The 17,383-nt window shown below is 36.4% G+C and overlaps 4 protein-coding genes across 4 annotated transcripts; 2 read left to right on the forward strand and 2 right to left on the reverse strand.

The window, feature by feature from the left end:
- Nucleotides 1–407: 407 nt before the first annotated feature.
- On the reverse strand, nt 408–3,060 carry LOC133522198 (small ribosomal subunit protein uS7m). Its single transcript, XM_061857430.1, has 4 exons — nt 2,871–3,060; nt 2,596–2,790; nt 2,064–2,298; nt 408–685 (listed from the first exon to the last, which is right to left on the reverse strand). Exons 1-4 carry the CDS (start codon nt 2,936–2,938, stop codon nt 467–469), a joined length of 717 nt encoding a protein of 238 aa, XP_061713414.1. The 5' UTR covers nt 2,939–3,060; the 3' UTR covers nt 408–466.
- A 504-nt stretch (nt 3,061–3,564) lies between these two features.
- LOC133522197 (DNA-directed RNA polymerase I subunit RPA43) lies at nt 3,565–6,805 on the forward strand. The gene is made up of 4 exons (XM_061857429.1): nt 3,565–3,871; nt 3,950–4,141; nt 4,694–4,846; nt 6,286–6,805. Exons 1-4 carry the CDS (start codon nt 3,693–3,695, stop codon nt 6,623–6,625), a joined length of 864 nt encoding a protein of 287 aa, XP_061713413.1. The 5' UTR covers nt 3,565–3,692; the 3' UTR covers nt 6,626–6,805.
- Nucleotides 6,806–8,002: 1,197 nt separating this feature from the next.
- Nucleotides 8,003–16,585, forward strand: LOC133522199 (dual specificity mitogen-activated protein kinase kinase 4-like). The gene is made up of 8 exons (XM_061857431.1): nt 8,003–8,254; nt 8,361–8,553; nt 9,528–9,680; nt 10,470–10,614; nt 11,372–11,541; nt 12,057–12,186; nt 14,114–14,334; nt 14,845–16,585. Exons 1-8 carry the CDS (start codon nt 8,221–8,223, stop codon nt 15,026–15,028), a joined length of 1,230 nt encoding a protein of 409 aa, XP_061713415.1. The 5' UTR covers nt 8,003–8,220; the 3' UTR covers nt 15,029–16,585.
- LOC133522200 (transmembrane protein 186) lies at nt 16,575–17,383 on the reverse strand. Its single transcript, XM_061857432.1, has 2 exons — nt 17,001–17,383; nt 16,575–16,916 (listed from the first exon to the last, which is right to left on the reverse strand). The coding sequence occupies exons 1-2, from the start codon at nt 17,302–17,304 to the stop codon at nt 16,621–16,623; spliced, it is 600 nt and encodes a 199-aa protein (XP_061713416.1). The 5' UTR covers nt 17,305–17,383; the 3' UTR covers nt 16,575–16,620.

Below are 17,383 nucleotides of genomic sequence, written 5' to 3' on the forward strand. Positions count from 1 at the left end.
GCACTTGGCCGCTTTTTTTTCCACTCTTTTGAGAGTTAAGTTCAAAAGTTATTGATGGCAGAAGTCAAGTTTAAGAAAACCTCGTGCCTCATAGTTCTACAGCTCATATATATAGTTCCCCATGTTTTGTCATTATGACAACCAGAGTTAACACATAATGTATCTAGCGGCCACAACGGCACCTACATCTGTTGTAGGTGATTTTGGTGTTGATTGATTGAAATTGACAGCCTGTTTTCACTTACGCCCTAATACATTTTCGTTTTTTTGGGAAGTGACTGTATACATATTCTTGGCTTACTACTTTTCGATCCATCAGCATCCTATGGGTATTTAGAATGCAATCCTAAAATGAAATATTATTTAAATATTTAAGGTTTTTATGTGTCAAGACTGAATTGAAGCACTTATTATTTTATCTACATATGTATTATTGATACAAAGTTTAATCTACAACATAAATGGTTCACTGCCACCTGTAGTGAGCGTACGCGCGGTTGGCCTCGCACTGCCGGTGCAAGTCTTGTTTTCTCTTCACAACTTTGCCTGTGTTGTTTGCAGCGTCCAGCAACTCCCAAGCAAATGCCTGGGGAAAGTGAACTGTTCTCTCTTTCTCATTGGTGGCTTCGAGCAGCCATTTTATTGCTAGGAAGAGGGATCTCTTCTCTGTGATGGGACCAGGAACCTGAAATACCAAAAAAATTGAATACTTAAGTTGACTAACAACATTATGCTGATAATGGATGTGGCCACAGGTGACCTCTGAAATGAAATAGCATACTTTATCTAGCTTAGATTGGTTAAATCGTTATTAAATAAATAAATATTGTAGGACAATTATACACAGATTGTTCCACAGTAAGATCAAGTAGGCTTGTGTCGTGGGTACTAGACAATGAGATATATAAATAGATAGATTTATACGTGGAACCAACCAATAGCAACTACTATGGTAAAAGGACACGTAGCTATATCACACCGCAAATATTCAATAAGTTATCAATAGAAGACGAACATGCTAGTAAAAACATTTTTAAATCAAAAATTAAGAAGTTGCTAATAGGTACAATGCATGACTGAATAAATAAATAGGATAGGTAAGGGGAAATGCTTTTCGCATACCACCCAGGCGCGGGGACGGGCCTGGGATGGTTATGTGGGACTCCCATATAGGCTGATGAGACCCATGGTTTACCCACTAAAACCCCTCTGTTGCCGCCTCCGTGCTATAGGGCGAGGTCCCAGGAACGCCGAAGTACTCTTCCGCAACCTCGCCAGCGGCCGTCCGGGCTCGAACTCGACTCGTGGGGAATAGATCACCCCTTCATCTCAGTGGGCGCGTCGATCATACGTCGCGCCCGCCCGCGCAGGGACCCTTGTGTAGGCGGCAGACGTCCCCGAGCCTGCCGCCCACAGGTACCTTTATGGGGGTAATCGGCGGTCGTATGCTAACCGCCGCCGCGCGCCGCCCCAAGTGCTTGCGGCGCATTGGCTGAGAGGCCAGATCTTCCTCTCTGCCACGCTCCGCCGCCTCCTTCTGCGTCATCACGTCCTCGCAGAAGGAGGCCACAGCTTCCCAACGCCTCACCTCATAGGTAAATACACTACAATAACTTATACTGTGTTAATATGATATAATTATGTATTAACCTTAGTAGGTATTATAAGTTAATCATATAATTTAGATTAAGGTACTAATGTTGCAAATGAGTGCCTCATTTCACTGTTAAACATAAGTTTGGTGAACCTAACATAAGTTTAAAATGTACCATACTTTTTTGAAAAAAAAATATATATATCTATAAACGTATACTTTTATAGATAAAAAAAAAATCCATAACTCAGGAACAAATATTTGTTTAACACACAAATTGCCCTTACCAGAATTCCAACCCGGGACCTCCTGCTTCATTGACAGGGTCACTACCAACTAGGCTAGGAGGCGAGGATAATCATTATATTATAATAGTATTTATTATTATTATTATATAATTATAGGCGAACAGCTATTTAGCTGATGAGTCTGTCACAGTGTCCTGTATTATACAGTTCATAGTATTTACCTGATAAGTAATGCCTCCTCTTTTAATTGGGGACAGTAACAACAATGGCTTTGCATTTTCAATGGCATTGTATAAGATTGCTTTTGGATTCAACTCAATTTTGGCTTTTGCTTCAGGTGTGGTAGCGAGGTGGTATCTTTCAATTTGCATTCTCTTTATATTTTCAAAGGCTTGTTCAACAAGACTGCGAGCCAGCTTCTTCTTTCCCATTTCCATTACATGATTAATCACTTTGCTGGAAATTTTAATATGACTAACAATTATCAATTGACCCATTTAAAAACAAACCTAGGTGTTTTGAATAGTGATAAATAATAAATGTGATGTTTTACAGCAAAAGGTACCTTATGGTGGTAGGCACTTACATCGTGACTGCATTAGTATTGGAGTGTTGTTAATAATAGTGTAATCACCAACCACCATAAGGTACCTTTACCCATGGAACATCACAAATAAATGCAAATAAGAACCAGGATAAAAATAATACTGAAAATATACTGAGAAAATTATAAACCCTGTGTCTAATACATACTTAACTAATGGATCATGGTAAACAGATGAGGTTTCATGAGCTCCTGGTGGTTTCACAGGCGCTGCAGTAATTTTAGCAAACTCCCCACTCTCTATAAGCCTTGCCTGATCTTCCTTCCTAAATATAGGATTTTGGAAGTAGTCTGGGAAACTTGTTGGGCGAGAATAACATCGGTTTTGAAGCGCGGAGCTCCCTCTGTAACCCAAAATACATTCACAATATATTACTAACGTTTTATAAAATAAATTATATCTGGATATTTTCAGCTATCTTACCGTAGCAAAGAGGGTGAATGTGCAACGAATGTATTAATCAATAATAACTTGTTGGTAACGTTATTCATAGTCACAAAACAATATTTATAGTTTTATTATTTAAGCTTTATTTAATTATAATAAATTCTAATTTTTAATAAAACAACACGAATATAACCTATAACCTAATCTCAAACATCAAAGTGACTCTGACACTGACACTGACAGTTGCCATTTCTGCCATAAACTAAAATGTGTTTTTTTATGGTTATATTATTCTATTTATTGACAATAACAATATACATAATGGATATATACAGATGATTACTATAACTAGCTTATATCTAAAATAGGCCCTTGAGGCATTGTACCAAGGATGCTGGTGGCATTTCCTCGTTGTATCGCAATACTGATACGTTGTGCGAGGAAGCCGCCAGCTCTTCGGTCACCAGTTACGTCAACCAGACGTTTCGCGATTTCTCCAAAAAACTTGTGCGCGCTGGGACCCCATGGACCTAGAGTTTCAACGCCAAAAGGTACAAAATGGTAAAATGGTTAATTTTTTTTATTATATACGTCTAGTGTAGTGTTGTCCATATTTAGTTCCGTAATGAGGTAGATGCCAAGTGCCAAGTTTATGCAGAGCCCTTTTAAAATGGCTGTTTACCATCACTCCTGCGTCTCATGCAAAGACCCCTAATTTTAAAACGGCTATTTGACATGAAAACAAAATGTGATCGCGTGCAATGTCGAAAACTGTAAATTTCACATTTTATACAATTGTTTGATATTTATTTAGGTAATGAACGACTAATACACAAAAAATATTTATGCGTTTTCATCATGTCAACTATTATAAAATTCAACCTTAAGGAATTAAGAAAATTAGCCAATGATAAGAACTCTTGTGTTGTGGAAAAAAAAGTTACACAAAACCTTGCACTGCAGCCTTGGTGTCTTGGAAACCTCCAGGAATCAATAAAAAACCTGTTGGATTACAAAATCGGGAAGTTTGACAAAGAGTATGTATTACACATTTGATTTGAAATGCTATTTTAGGCTTGGGCCAATCACTACATGGAATATTGGTATTGTTGCAGGTTAAACGGCATTTTACTTAGCTACAAAAATTTAAGAGTATTAACCAATGTGGGCGCAATACGCAACGACGGCTCAGACATTCAGTTTCAAGTACAAGCGGACTACTTCATATTTCAACCATATGTGGGTGCCACCCTAAAGGGACTGGTAAACAAAAAGAGCAATACCCATTTAGGCATTCTTGTACATCGGTAAGTTCCAGCAATTTAATGTGTCACTAATGCCACTTGCACCATTCCACTAACCCAGGGTTAAGTGGTTAACCTTTTGAGACCCGTGGGCTTCAAAAACCAATGATGGAATGTTGCTATATTTGTCCGGGTCTCAAAAGGTTAAACCATTTACCCAGTGTCAAATTGTACTGGTAACCATGGTTACTCCAGGTTTAACCGGATAACCCCGGGTCAGTGGGATGGTGCAAGTGGAGCTAAATGAGCTGAAAATTAGGATATTGTAGCAGAATATTCTCTTGTGATCACAAATATAAATAAGGAAATCAGTATTCATTTACAACACAACAGGGCCCTATATTCATGTACTGCCCATGACCCAAAATCTTGGCAAATACAAATTAGAACCACTGGTCTAAGGCTTAAAATTAAAATGTCACAAGACACCAAGTCCTTATGCTAAGTAACAAAGTGGGGTGTTTTGACGTTTGTGGTCACAAATAAATTGCAAGAACTGGGATTTCCAGTGTATTTGTTATTAATATCCAAGTCTTAACAAATTTCTGATTTTAGTGTGTTCAATGTGGTGATTCCCCGGCCGACTGAGGAGCCTGGCAATGAATGGATTGGATCAGCAGTCCAAGAGGGACAAGTAGTGTTGTTCCGAGTGGTTGTATTGGATCTATATGGAGCTTTGCCATACATTAGGGGGGAACTAGACGAAAGGTAATAAGAGCTTTTGATCAACATTTTATACATACACTTAGGGGCCACTTGCACCATCCCACTAACCCGAGGTTAACTGGTTAAACTGTTAACCAGTTAACCTCGATGATATAGTATTGTTTGCAGACGACACTTCACTTATTTTCAAAGTCAAACGACAGCAACAAGCTTACAATGATGTAAACGATGCTATTTCAAAAGTAGTAAATTGGTTCAATGTTAATAATTTATTGTTAAATGAGAATAAGACTAAATGTATTAAGTTTGTCACTAGTAATGTAAGGCATGTAAAAACAAGTGTCATTGTGAAGGATGAGGAATTGGAATTAGTTGATAGTACAGTTTTTCTTGGTATAACTTTAGATTCTAAACTCCAGTGGGGTCCCCATATTGCTACTCTTTCGAATAGACTGAGTTCTGCAGCTTTTGCAGTAAGCAAAATCCGTCAGTTAACTGATGTCAAAACAGCTCGATTAGTATATTTTAGTTACTTCCATAGCATTATGTCATATGGTATTTTACTGTGGGGTGGTGCTTCAGATATAAATACCATTTTTGTTCTGCAGAAGAGGGCTATTCGAGCAATATATAAAATGAACCATAGAGACTCACTGAGAGATAAATTTAAGGAAATTGACATCATGACAGTGCACTGTCAATACATTTATGAGAATATTCTGTATGTGCATAAAAATATTGCCGATTTTAAGAAAAATTGTGACATTCATAATATTAATACTAGAAATAAACATAAGTTCGCCGTGCCCTTCACTCGGCTCCATAAAATTAAAAAATCATTCATGGGTAATTGTGTGAGATTTTATAATAAACTTCCAAACCATATTACTGAGTTACCAATTAATAAATTTAAGAATCATGTAAAGCGTAAACTTATTTCTAAAGCTTATTATACCACACAAGACTACATGAATGATAAAACAACGTGGGATTAATTGTGATTCGAAATGATTAATTATTTATTATATTTGAATAATGATGATGAAATGGATATTCCAATGCATGTATTTCCTTTGTTGTTTTTATTATATTTGTTTGACATTTAGAATTTATTCTAGAAACAATCTAGACTAGTATTTTTTATACATTTTTTTTGCATGACTATATTTTGTGAAAGTTTTAGTATTAAATTTGATCTATGAATTATATTCATTAGTATTATATATGGAATAATATTTACAACATCAATAAATTGCTCTGATAATTAGATTAAGATAATTATATGTAATACTGTCTTACTATTCATAAGTGCTTGTTGCTAGGCCTACATGAATAAAGTATATTTGAATTGAATTGAATTGAACCCAGTGTCAAACTGGACATGTTAACTCCAGGTTTAACCGGTTAACCTTGGGTTAGTGATTGGTGCAAGTGGCTCTTACAAAAGTATTTTTATAAAAAACTGCATTATTTTTCCTCAGGTGGGTCAAACTTGGTCCAGATGAAGATGATGAGATGTTTGAAACAAAACAAGTGGAGCCAGTAACTGTTGATTATGTAAACTTTGATAAAATCAAACCATTCTATCAGAGACAAAGTGGAGATGGCAGACAGTCACCAACAAAGAGCCTGCCAAAAACTGACAAATCACATCCTGTTAGTAGAAACCAGTCGAAAAGTACAGCTCAAGTATCTAAAGAAAAAAATGGTGTAAATGGCAGTACATCAAAAAAAAACATAAAGAAACTGAGCAAAACATCAGATGCTGATGCAACCAGTTCTGCTCCTAGACCATCAAAAAAACAAAAGCGAGAATCTTGAATTCAATAATAATTTATAGACTTTGACTTATTGTACAACATTTTAAGTATATTTTTTACTAGAACCATTCTTGTTTTCTTTTTTTACCCGACTGCCAAAGGGAGGAGGGTAATGTTTTTTATAGACCAACTTTAAAAGGATTACTGAATGTAAATTTAATAAAATACTTATTTACTAGAAGGATCTTTGTTTTCTCTTCCTGAAGACTAGCAAGCCAGCCCGTAACCGATTCAATATGGGGATTAATCATTTGCGAAGAATTCTTGAATTTTTTTAATGAAATTTTTATTATGTTAAAACTAACAATTGATTGATTTGCCACCCTCATAGTGGCTCTCTAACAAAACTAAACCAGTCTAACTTTCACTATTTCTACGTGCTATGATCTGGGGGCCTACCGCGAAAACCGATATTCGCAAATTGCGGGGATATTTCTCTTTTACTCTTAGTAAGCCGTAATTAGAGTAACAGAGAAAAATGCCCGCAATTGACGAATTTCGATTTTCCGGGTAGCCGCCCTGGCTATGATGTCCATGACCATATTATAAAGGAGCCCAGCCTCTTCCGAGGCTGAGGATGCTAGGAGGAGCTGACACTACGCAAACGACGCTGTGCGACACCACGGCGACATTGCATTGTTATATGAAACACGTCTTCAACTACTTCACATAAATTACAATTGGGCGAGTCAACTTTGGTTGCAAATTTTTGGAAACCGATAAATTACTATTGTAGTTTATTTCAACACAAATGGGTGGAAACACAAAACCGATAAATTTATCATATAGATAAATATAGTTTGTCAAGCCATTTCCGTCAGCAGAAAAAAGCAGCAAATTTAAAATGTAGGCGCGAAGGGTTAGAGTCAGACCAAAATAAGTTAGCAGCGATTTTGATAGCCCAGCCTGTGCAAATGTTAAGTAAACGTTGTAATTTTTAAAATAACACTTGCACTGTCTGGGCTCCCAAAAGTTGTTTGACCAGCTTCAGTCAGACCAAGCTGGACCAAGCTAAGTAGGCAACGATTTTGATAGCCCAGCTTGTGGAAGTGTTAAGTACACGTCATGTTTGACGTTTAAAATAACACTTGTTTTGTCTAGGATATCAAAATCGCTGCCAACTTATCTTGGACTGACTCTATATTTATATAGTCTAGAGTCAAACCAAACTAAGTTGGCAACGATTTTGATAGCCCAGTATGTGAAAGTATTAAATACACGTCATAATTTCATAGATATTTGACGTTTAAAATAACACTTGTACTCTTTGGGCTATCAAAATCACTGCCAATTTATCTTGGTCTGACTTACGTATTGCTGCGTGAGCTCTTTAACATAGCAATATTGAGTAGTCGCGTTAGCATACTTATAATGCTGGTAACACAGATCTATATCTGTCAAACGACGGCAAAAGTACGTTTCTCCGTGTCACTTTGCTGTTGTCGATAAATACGATGCATAAATTGAACAAAACAGATTCTTGTTGTTCATTATGAAAACTTGACCCGTTTCAATATTCATATCTTCAAATGGAGAGTTGGGGATTCGTTACATACACCAAAGAATAGTGAAAACGTTACAAGCACATCCATTAAAATGTCGAAGAATGGTGAAGTGTCATCAAACCAAGGTATAAAATAAGATATTCCGGCAAATCCCATATGTTCTAGGTCAATTGTTTACAAACGATATTGTTATTAAATTTTGTAAGAATGTGCTCGTTGTTAATATTTCAGGACCCAGCAGACCTAGTATGCCAAAACCTGATTTGAATCTGTTCAGTACTGAAAAACGCAAAATTTTGGATCTTCAAATCGGCGGGCCCTCGGGAGATGATGCGGCGTTCGTGCCTTTCGCGAACTCCGCCGCGGCGCCGAGACCTCGCATACCGGCGCGCACCATCAGAGATGTGTTGCCTGAAAACACAAGGTAGCTGTGCCCCACTCAACTAACAATACATTATGTGTACTCATTAATACTGTACTTTTAATGTTTCCTAGTTTTAGTATGAATGTTATCCCTAATAATCAATCAGATTTTCCAATTTTAGCTTTTTTTTAAGACTTAGGTACTTTATAATTAAAATGAATAGAAATTTCCCTTTGAAAATGATTGGCATTTTATCTTTGTTTACACTATTTTATGTAAACTACCTACAAGCTAAGTAGGGTAGTTGTTTGTTTCTAATAGAAACCTGATAGAAAAATACTTATAAAGTTCAATTCTTATTAGCCTGTGTAAAATTCTCCTAAATCCGTATGTTCTGTGCCAGAGACACAAGCAGTCGTAATTTATATGGAAAATGGTAACATTAATATGGCTAACCAACATGTCACCAGAAACGTGATCCTTTTTCTTAAAACATTCTCAATTAGATATACATAATACAGTTTTAGAATGTAACAGTATGCTAAACTTAGTGCACTCTAAACATGTAACCATTTAGTGATATACAGCATATCAATACTTTTGGTTGACCTGAATAGAACAAAACTTTACAAATCACAAATTAAAAGCTTAACATGAAATTACATCATATAAATAAATAAATGTCCTTGCCAGGATTCAAACTCAAGACCACTGGTTTCTCAGGCAGGTTAACTACCATATTGTTAGGAAACATGGTCTGTTTGTTTTAGAGATGTCAACAGATATACAAAATTTATTTAGGTGTAATTATTTACATAACATTTTTAATTTTAATGGCCAAGCGACTAATGTAATGCATAAAGCAATGAAGATGGCTGAATTGAGGACTGCCAAGTCTCTTTAAGGTTAGGACAGAAGTTCCTAAGTCCCAGTCAATATATAAATTATAAATATCACTTTCAAGTTCGTGCCATGAGTTAGTGAATTAGCAGACATATATTCATGTTGTTTTTCATGTGAGATTTTACGTGCAGGGATAGATGCAGGATTTATCCGTCCATGCAGTCATCGGGTAAGCTGCAGCTGTCTGCAACAGAAATTTATGATTTTACCGCCGATGACCTGATTGATCTGGGAGAAATTGGACGAGGTGCCTTCGGAGCTGTAAATAAGATGGTTCATAGGAAGTGAGTGCAAGTAGTATTATATGTGACTGCGGCCGGCGAAACATCCCACTTTGTTGCTTGCCATAAAGACGCCTTGGTTATTCATATAAAGATACAAGCAAATCTCATCCTTATGGCAAACAACAAAGTGGGACGTTTTGCCCGCCACGGTCACATATGTTTCTGGTGAATGAATATTTAATGGCATTTATTCATGCAAACTGGTGAATGATTATTTCTTATTTAATGCATGTTAATTATAAGATGTAATGTTTTGAAAAGATGTGTCCCGAGTTGTCCATATTGGGGGGGATTTAAATCTTCTCAGGTCAGAGGTGTAGGGTTAGAGCGTGTAGCTTTATTTGACGTTCATAAGCGCATTGTAATATGCCTACTTGAATAAAACTATCTTTATCTCTTTATCTGTTATTTTTTTAGTATCTTATGATTTATGTTGTGTAGAATAAGACTGCCATAGTCATAATAAATTGATAACTAGGCCGAATGAATTTAGTCACTCGCGCGACTTGTTTCGGAGAGCCTAGGTCGACTATGTTGAGGAGTTTATGTCGCGTGGTGACAAAAAAACGTAAGTGATACCATAAAATTAACTTAATGTTAGTATGTCTCAGGACAGTTTATATTCGATTACTACTACATTAATTAGTTTTGAGCAAAAGATTATCTGAATTTTAGTTTGCATGAATAAATGCCCTTACTGGGATTCAGGATCACTAGCAAGTAACTGGCAACTTGCCAACAATGGTAGTTGACCCTTCAACTGCTTAAGAATGTATTATTTGATAACAGAACTAACCGTGTGATGGCTGTGAAACGCATCCGCTCCACCGTGGATGAGAAGGAGCAGAAGCAATTGCTTATGGACCTGGAGGTGGTCATGAAGAGCAATGACTGTGTATATATTGTGCAGTTCTATGGAGCACTCTTCAAAGAGGTATCTTATTTATACATTTATTTTTTCACTGTTCAAGGTGCTCAAGCAACCGATAACTGTAGAATGCAGCCAGAGAGAACCTCAAACAGAGGTCCAATGATATTAAATTGTTGGAAGAAGGCAGTTGTGGACATTCATATTCCTTCAATAACACTATTCGTTTATATTGCTATACTAAATACAGTTAGATAAAGATTTAAAAAAAAATCCTGTTCCTGAAATTCAATGATACTGGAACGTTATTTTATTATATTAAAAATGTAAAAAGAAAATTTAACTTCAATGTTGTGCCTCTGTTATTTTCTGTTTTCTATCCTGCTACTCTCAAACTAATTAAATTGATGTTTTCTGCGTAAACTTTGATAGCTCAGGTGGATAAAAGTGGCAAAAGGCTTGCCTGAAGTTTTGAATTCTTCCATTAATATTAAAAAATATATATTAGTATCGCTTGCAGACGACTACTTGATAAATTAGTTGAGGATCAGGATCTTCTAAAAACATAGTATTTCTATTTCTACCATATGGTTTCAATTAGAAACCGCTCTTAGTAAAAACCTCCTAAACTCCTAGTGTCCTTTCGGTTGGACACTGGAGTGTTGCACTGTTTTTTTTTTTTTTGTCGAGATGAAAACAGTATGAGCCTGAGATTTATTGATATGATGTATTTGGGTAGTTGTGAATATTAGAGACCATTGCGGAATTCCGAAATACGCCATATGTTTAATTATAATTATTTACTATTTTACAAAAATTTCAGGGTGACTGTTGGATTTGTATGGAGCTGATGGACACCTCTTTAGATAAATATTATAAGTTCATATGCGAACGGATGCAAACTCGAATACCAGAAACCATTATAGCTAAGATAACCCTAGCTACCGTAAAAGCTTTAAATTATTTAAAAGAGAAGCTAAAAATTATTCATAGGTAAGTGAACCGAATTTTATATGACGTAAATATTTTTATGTTTTTGTGATGTTCTCACTTAGGGAGGGATTAACTGTAACTGTACTGCCATAAATAACTTTACGTGAAAGATTTTTTTCTAAGAATATCATTCTAGCTCGTCAGGAGACAATAGACAAAGAAGAACGAGTAATTCATATAGAACTTCTTTCTTTCTGTAATTCAGTTGAAAACTTCGCCTATGTCAGCTGACTCAGCTGATAACGAAAATTGATATCTTATTATCAAACTCGACTCAGCAGTCATGAATCTATTGTGGAATACATATATATACGACAAATATATCTAAATATACATAGATTGCTAAAATTAATAAAACCCATCCTTTGGGGTTGCTGTACTTGGAAAAAAAGTTAATTAATCTATTCGTTTTTTATGCACATTTAAAAATAGTATCGTATAAAGATGATATCGTGTAGGTAATGTTGGGGTTGAGTTGTGTTGTGTAATGTTTATATATTATATGCTTGTCACAGGGATGTAAAGCCATCAAACATCCTGCTGGACAGAAGGGGCAATATTAAGTTATGTGACTTCGGTATTTCGGGCAAGCTGGTGGACTCAATAGCCCGGACTCGGGACGCCGGGTGCCGGCCGTACATGGCGGTGAGTACTGTTTTATTGTATTTTTATTTGATAAAAAAATATTGCTACTCCTAGGGATTGCAAACCGGATTGATTTTCAATCCGGCCGGATCCGGCCGGATTTTGGCCATGATCCGGCCGGATCCGGCCGGACCGGATCCGGATTGGTATAGGGATATTAAGGTTAATTAAGTGACATATTTTTCTAGTTTTTTGCGTAATACGTATTCCTAAATCTATAATTTGAAGTTAATAAATAACTTCTTAAAAATAAAATAGAACTTAGTAGTAAAAAGTGTTACAATGTCAATATCACTTTAAAAACAAAATATGAAATCGGTTTTATTATATTTAACCATTCAAAAGTACTCAAATTTTCGATTATATTTATGAATTTGAGTAGTTTACAAAGCCTGATGATGGGATTTGGGGTGGGAAATGGAAGTCCTTGAAAGGACAAGTTTTCGTAACTGTTCTTTGATTGAATTCTTTGTAACGTTGACATCCATTCTAGTAACAAAAGAAGATATATATTTTGCTCTCATTTTTATGTGCGTGAAAGTAGTAGAATGTATGATTTAAAAAAATGTTGTTTAGGGATATAAGGGCAAATTATAGGGAACGAAATTCGACACAGCAATCTCGTGCAAAAATAATAGAGTGTAGGATTAAAACCATCGCGGAAAGAGACTCCCTAAGAAAAGTTACATGGATCAAGTAAAGGATTGGCTAGACGTAGAGTAGCACGTACGTACGAAGATGTAGGAAATTGCATAAAATTGGATGAAATTGTGAAGACAAAAGATTCCTTCTTAAATTTGAATAGAAAAGAATCTAGATCTACTAAAGATTATCGATATATGTACATATATATGATGAGCTCAACTCAAGTCGGTTGAGTACCGGCGACTTAATCCTGTTCATTTGTTTAGTTTTAATCTTCTATCACAACATTATGACATAACATTAACCTTCTCTCTAGCATAAATTACAAATGCCTTCCATGGCATCTCCATCCTTTAATTATTCCTTCCATTACAGTATTTATGTAATCGTCATATCATGCCACCAAAATGAAAGAAGAAAAAATTCTCTCCTGTTCCCAGTTATCGTCATAATAAATATATTTTTATCTCACTATATTTAAACTTCTTCACTAGTTTTTTGTTCTATCCAACTTTATCTCTCATCCGTCGCTTTTTCCTCACCTAAAACGCACAGCGCGTGCTGTATTTAGGCGTCTTTTTTATTTTACCGGATCCGGTCCGGATCCGGTGATTTTTACCGGATCCGGTAGCTCCTGAAAAGTGCCGGATCCGGCCGGATTACCGGATCCGCCGGACCGGATTGCAATCCCTAGCTACTCCTGTATACATTTAACGTGTGTAAGATACGCATCTAGTTATATCAGTCTCATGTTGGCAACTTAGCAGTGTAGGTTCAAAGTTATAAAATATATAGTTTTTTGCATGAGAAATGACTTGAAGGTAATGGTGGGGTGTCAAATATTCTCTTTGGGCAAGCCAAAAGGCCTACCGGTGCAATATGTCACTTATTAGACAACCCAATGGGGATCAACTTCTATGGACACCTCGACGCTGGTGTCTAGTGACCTCCTTGATAGAAGTCAGAAAGAACAAGTGTTTGAAAGAGTCTAGATATGTCTGTAATTATGACAAAAATAAGTTATATTGAAATGAAATGAAAATCTTTATTTCAGGCAAACTAGTGGCCCATAAATAAATGCCTTAAAAGGAACATACATATTATAACAATATATTTTAAAACTAAACACTAAAAATCACATTATGGTTGAGATGCATTACGCAACCCCGCAGTGTCAGGGAGCCGGCCTCAGAACCGCCGAAACTTGACACCCTTCGGCCGAAACTCCTCCTTGTTGTTGTTGTATATTGTGTCAATATCGTGTACTGTGACCTGTGTGTAGCCGGAGCGCATCGACCCGGGGCGCGCGCGCGGCTACGACGTGCGCTCGGACGTGTGGTCGCTCGGCATCACGCTCATGGAGGTGGCCACCGGCGCCTTCCCCTACCCGCGCTGGGGCTCCGTGTTCGAGCAGCTGCAGCAGGTGGTGCAGGGCGACCCGCCGCGCCTCACCAACGCCAACAACGCCTTTTCCAACAACTTCGTGAATTTCGTCAACACTTGGTGAGTTATCTGCCTGACTGCGGAAAAAAGCCCTGACTATCCTAATTGATAAAGGCTCACTTACATACTTTCTAAACGCAATTAATCATAATCATCAAGCTACAAGCTTTACAAGCTAGTACAAGCTTGTATCGCTGACTGTACTTTTTTTCCACAGGCAACTAATACTCATCGAGACAATTCAAAAAATCCCAAACACACATTGTTTTATCACAGAGTTCCTATGGCTACCTCCTGTCTCCATTATCCGATCAGCTTGATGGTACCATAATATTGCATTATCTCCGACTTACCTATGTATGCAAATTTTCAGATTCATTGGAAATCGGGAAGTGGGTCAAATTTAACTTGCAAGATATATCCCATACATACTAACAGGGCAAGTTCAATAAAAGCTTGTAAAAATTAAGATTGTTTAAAACATATGTCTCCTACTTTACAATTTCCAGTGATTTATTTGAAATTTTACCCAATTTTTAGAAATCTTTTGAACAAAATTTCAAATTGCAGCCTCATCAAAGAAGAGAATCAGCGTCCAAAATACAACCGATTGCTGGAACACCCATTCATCAAAGGCATAGACCAGAGCCGGGCAGATGTAGCGGCGCACGTCTGCGAAGTGCTGGACGCCATGGAGCGGAACGGAGTCAGCCCCTTCACCACCGACCAGCCTGCACAGGCCTGGCTAGACTAAGGTGTTTCGATCAGTGTTTACAGTCAGGGCTGATGGTCGAAAATGATATATGTGTGTAAGCATGTGCTGACAGTCCACAAGAACCAGATTATCTATAGAGGCTTAACAGTCACACACATGGGCTTGGCTGATTAGGCAGCTGCCTATTTGGCCAGTGTTGCGTGAGGGTCACAGGGCCCAAATATTGACCTAGCCAAGGGGAGACAAAATTTACTTTACCTACAAGCCACTACTAAACTATATCTGGCTTTAGTTTGCATCAATCAGAACTGACAGTGAATGCTACAAGGAAAACCAGCTAAAAAATTGGTTGATCCAGGCTTGCAACCCACCCACTCAATTGTTCACAATGTCTCACTTGCAAACTTACTCCTTCACGTCTGTTAGTAGCCATACACTTCTGTAACAATTAAGCAGTCAGAGTGGATCACATTTTCTCACCAATTAATATTGAATTGAATGTCATTGAGTCTCAGTGACTGGCTTACCTTTCATGGCCATATTTGAGTTGCCCTTGCTATGGGCAAATTTGCATTTCATTAATTATCAGTGATCGGCACTGACGGTGCCACACCTCGGGATTCCAAGAAGAAATCATTATATAGACATGACTCAAATGCCGCGATCTTGTTCTAAAAAGTAATTCTGTTGAGTGTTATTTCAAATAATGATTTTTTTTTTTAGTTTTTGTGTGCCCGCAGTGTCCGTGTTGATCACTGTTGATTATCTTTCCATGTGAGAGGATAGATCTATAGTATATTAATAATTATGTTTAGAGTTGTGCTGTTCTCTGGAATATTTCCCATTTTATACGGAAAACATTGTTAATCATGAATTTTATCATACAAAATTGAGTATTCTTGAGAATGGGACAATTCTAATTATGTTAGTTCAAGTAGTAAAAATTCTTAATAAATATGTAATCTTTACCATGAAGTTCACAAAAATGTTTCGAACAACATTTAGTATGGTTTTGTAACCAATTTCTATTTGCACTCCGGGTTCTCCTCTTTATTATATAATTACCAAATGACATGTAAACATTTATTATCTATTATATGCTGTCTTATGTACTTTTTATGTAGTAAATCATTTTATAATATTAAAGTTTTAAATCATCATCAGTTGTTATCTGTTAGCTTTGTCATGAACTTACACAATGCTAAACTCAGGGCCAACTTGGCTTCTTTGAGAACCTGGTTTAATACCGTAATATGGATGTAAAAAGTTGTATCTGTGTGTGTGAATTGCTTGAAATTAGTTTCTTTGGCTAATGAAATGAAATACTGGTTTTAGACTTAGGGCATACAATATCTAGGTAATTTTATAAATTTGTATATACAGACAGATAATAATAATGAAAGTGAGTGATGGCATGTAATTCATTTCAATGCATTAATTTATGGCAGCAAAACACTTCAATTATTAACTGCAATAATACTTCACTAATCTACTTAAACAATAATGTATTTGTTTTGGGTCTCATGACTATTGTATTATGTATGGTATAGATTGAATTGAATAGATAATTAATGAAATAAATTAGTATTTTACAAATTTTATTTTTAATTCTTCTATAGTTTGCTCCAAGCTTATTCCATAACCTGTCCCATTTTTGTAGAATTAAGGACTTTTCCAAATTTTATAAACAGCTTATACTTAGTACCATCAATAAGTTGAGGAGAAAGATAAAATGCATCCATTGTTTTTGGTTTCATGTCAAGAAGTGGCATCCATTCATCTGCAGATACTATTCGATCTTTTCTTCGGCCCCAGAAATCCACTGATGATATTTTAATCAGTTTATTATCTTCACTGATGTACAGAAATCCAATTGCATTATTGAACGGTAAACTTGCCAAAGAAAACAGGATTGCGCCAGTAACACCTACAAGCAGATAATCTTTTATATAATATGGAATGTAGCCACTACACTTACATCCAATATTTTAAATTAAATGCAAATACTTACCTATGTATGAAGCTGCAAGGAAAGAATATTCAGGAAAAACACTAAGTGTCTCCAATAAGCCACAGCCTGGTATGGCTAAAGATGTGCCAATTATATGATACAGTTTCATTCTATTTAATGTAGCTATATGCCGAGCAAATGGAAATGAAAATACGGTTTCAAATTTTCCTGTGCGGTCGTGATCGTGGTTGACTTTAGTGGAACAAAACCTAATTAGCCACGTATTACGAATAGGATTACGGATCGCGGTCCATGTGGAGTTATAAGAAAAAATATTATTTACAAAACAAGTACCAATACGCATTTTAAATAGCTGTTTACACTTTACATAAGATTCTCAACTTAACCTAAAAAATAATGTTGGCTGTCACTGTCAGTACATT

The sequence above is a fragment of the Cydia pomonella genome, chromosome 10 (genome assembly GCF_033807575.1).
Source record: "Cydia pomonella isolate Wapato2018A chromosome 10, ilCydPomo1, whole genome shotgun sequence".
Taxonomy (NCBI): domain Eukaryota; kingdom Metazoa; phylum Arthropoda; class Insecta; order Lepidoptera; family Tortricidae; genus Cydia; species Cydia pomonella.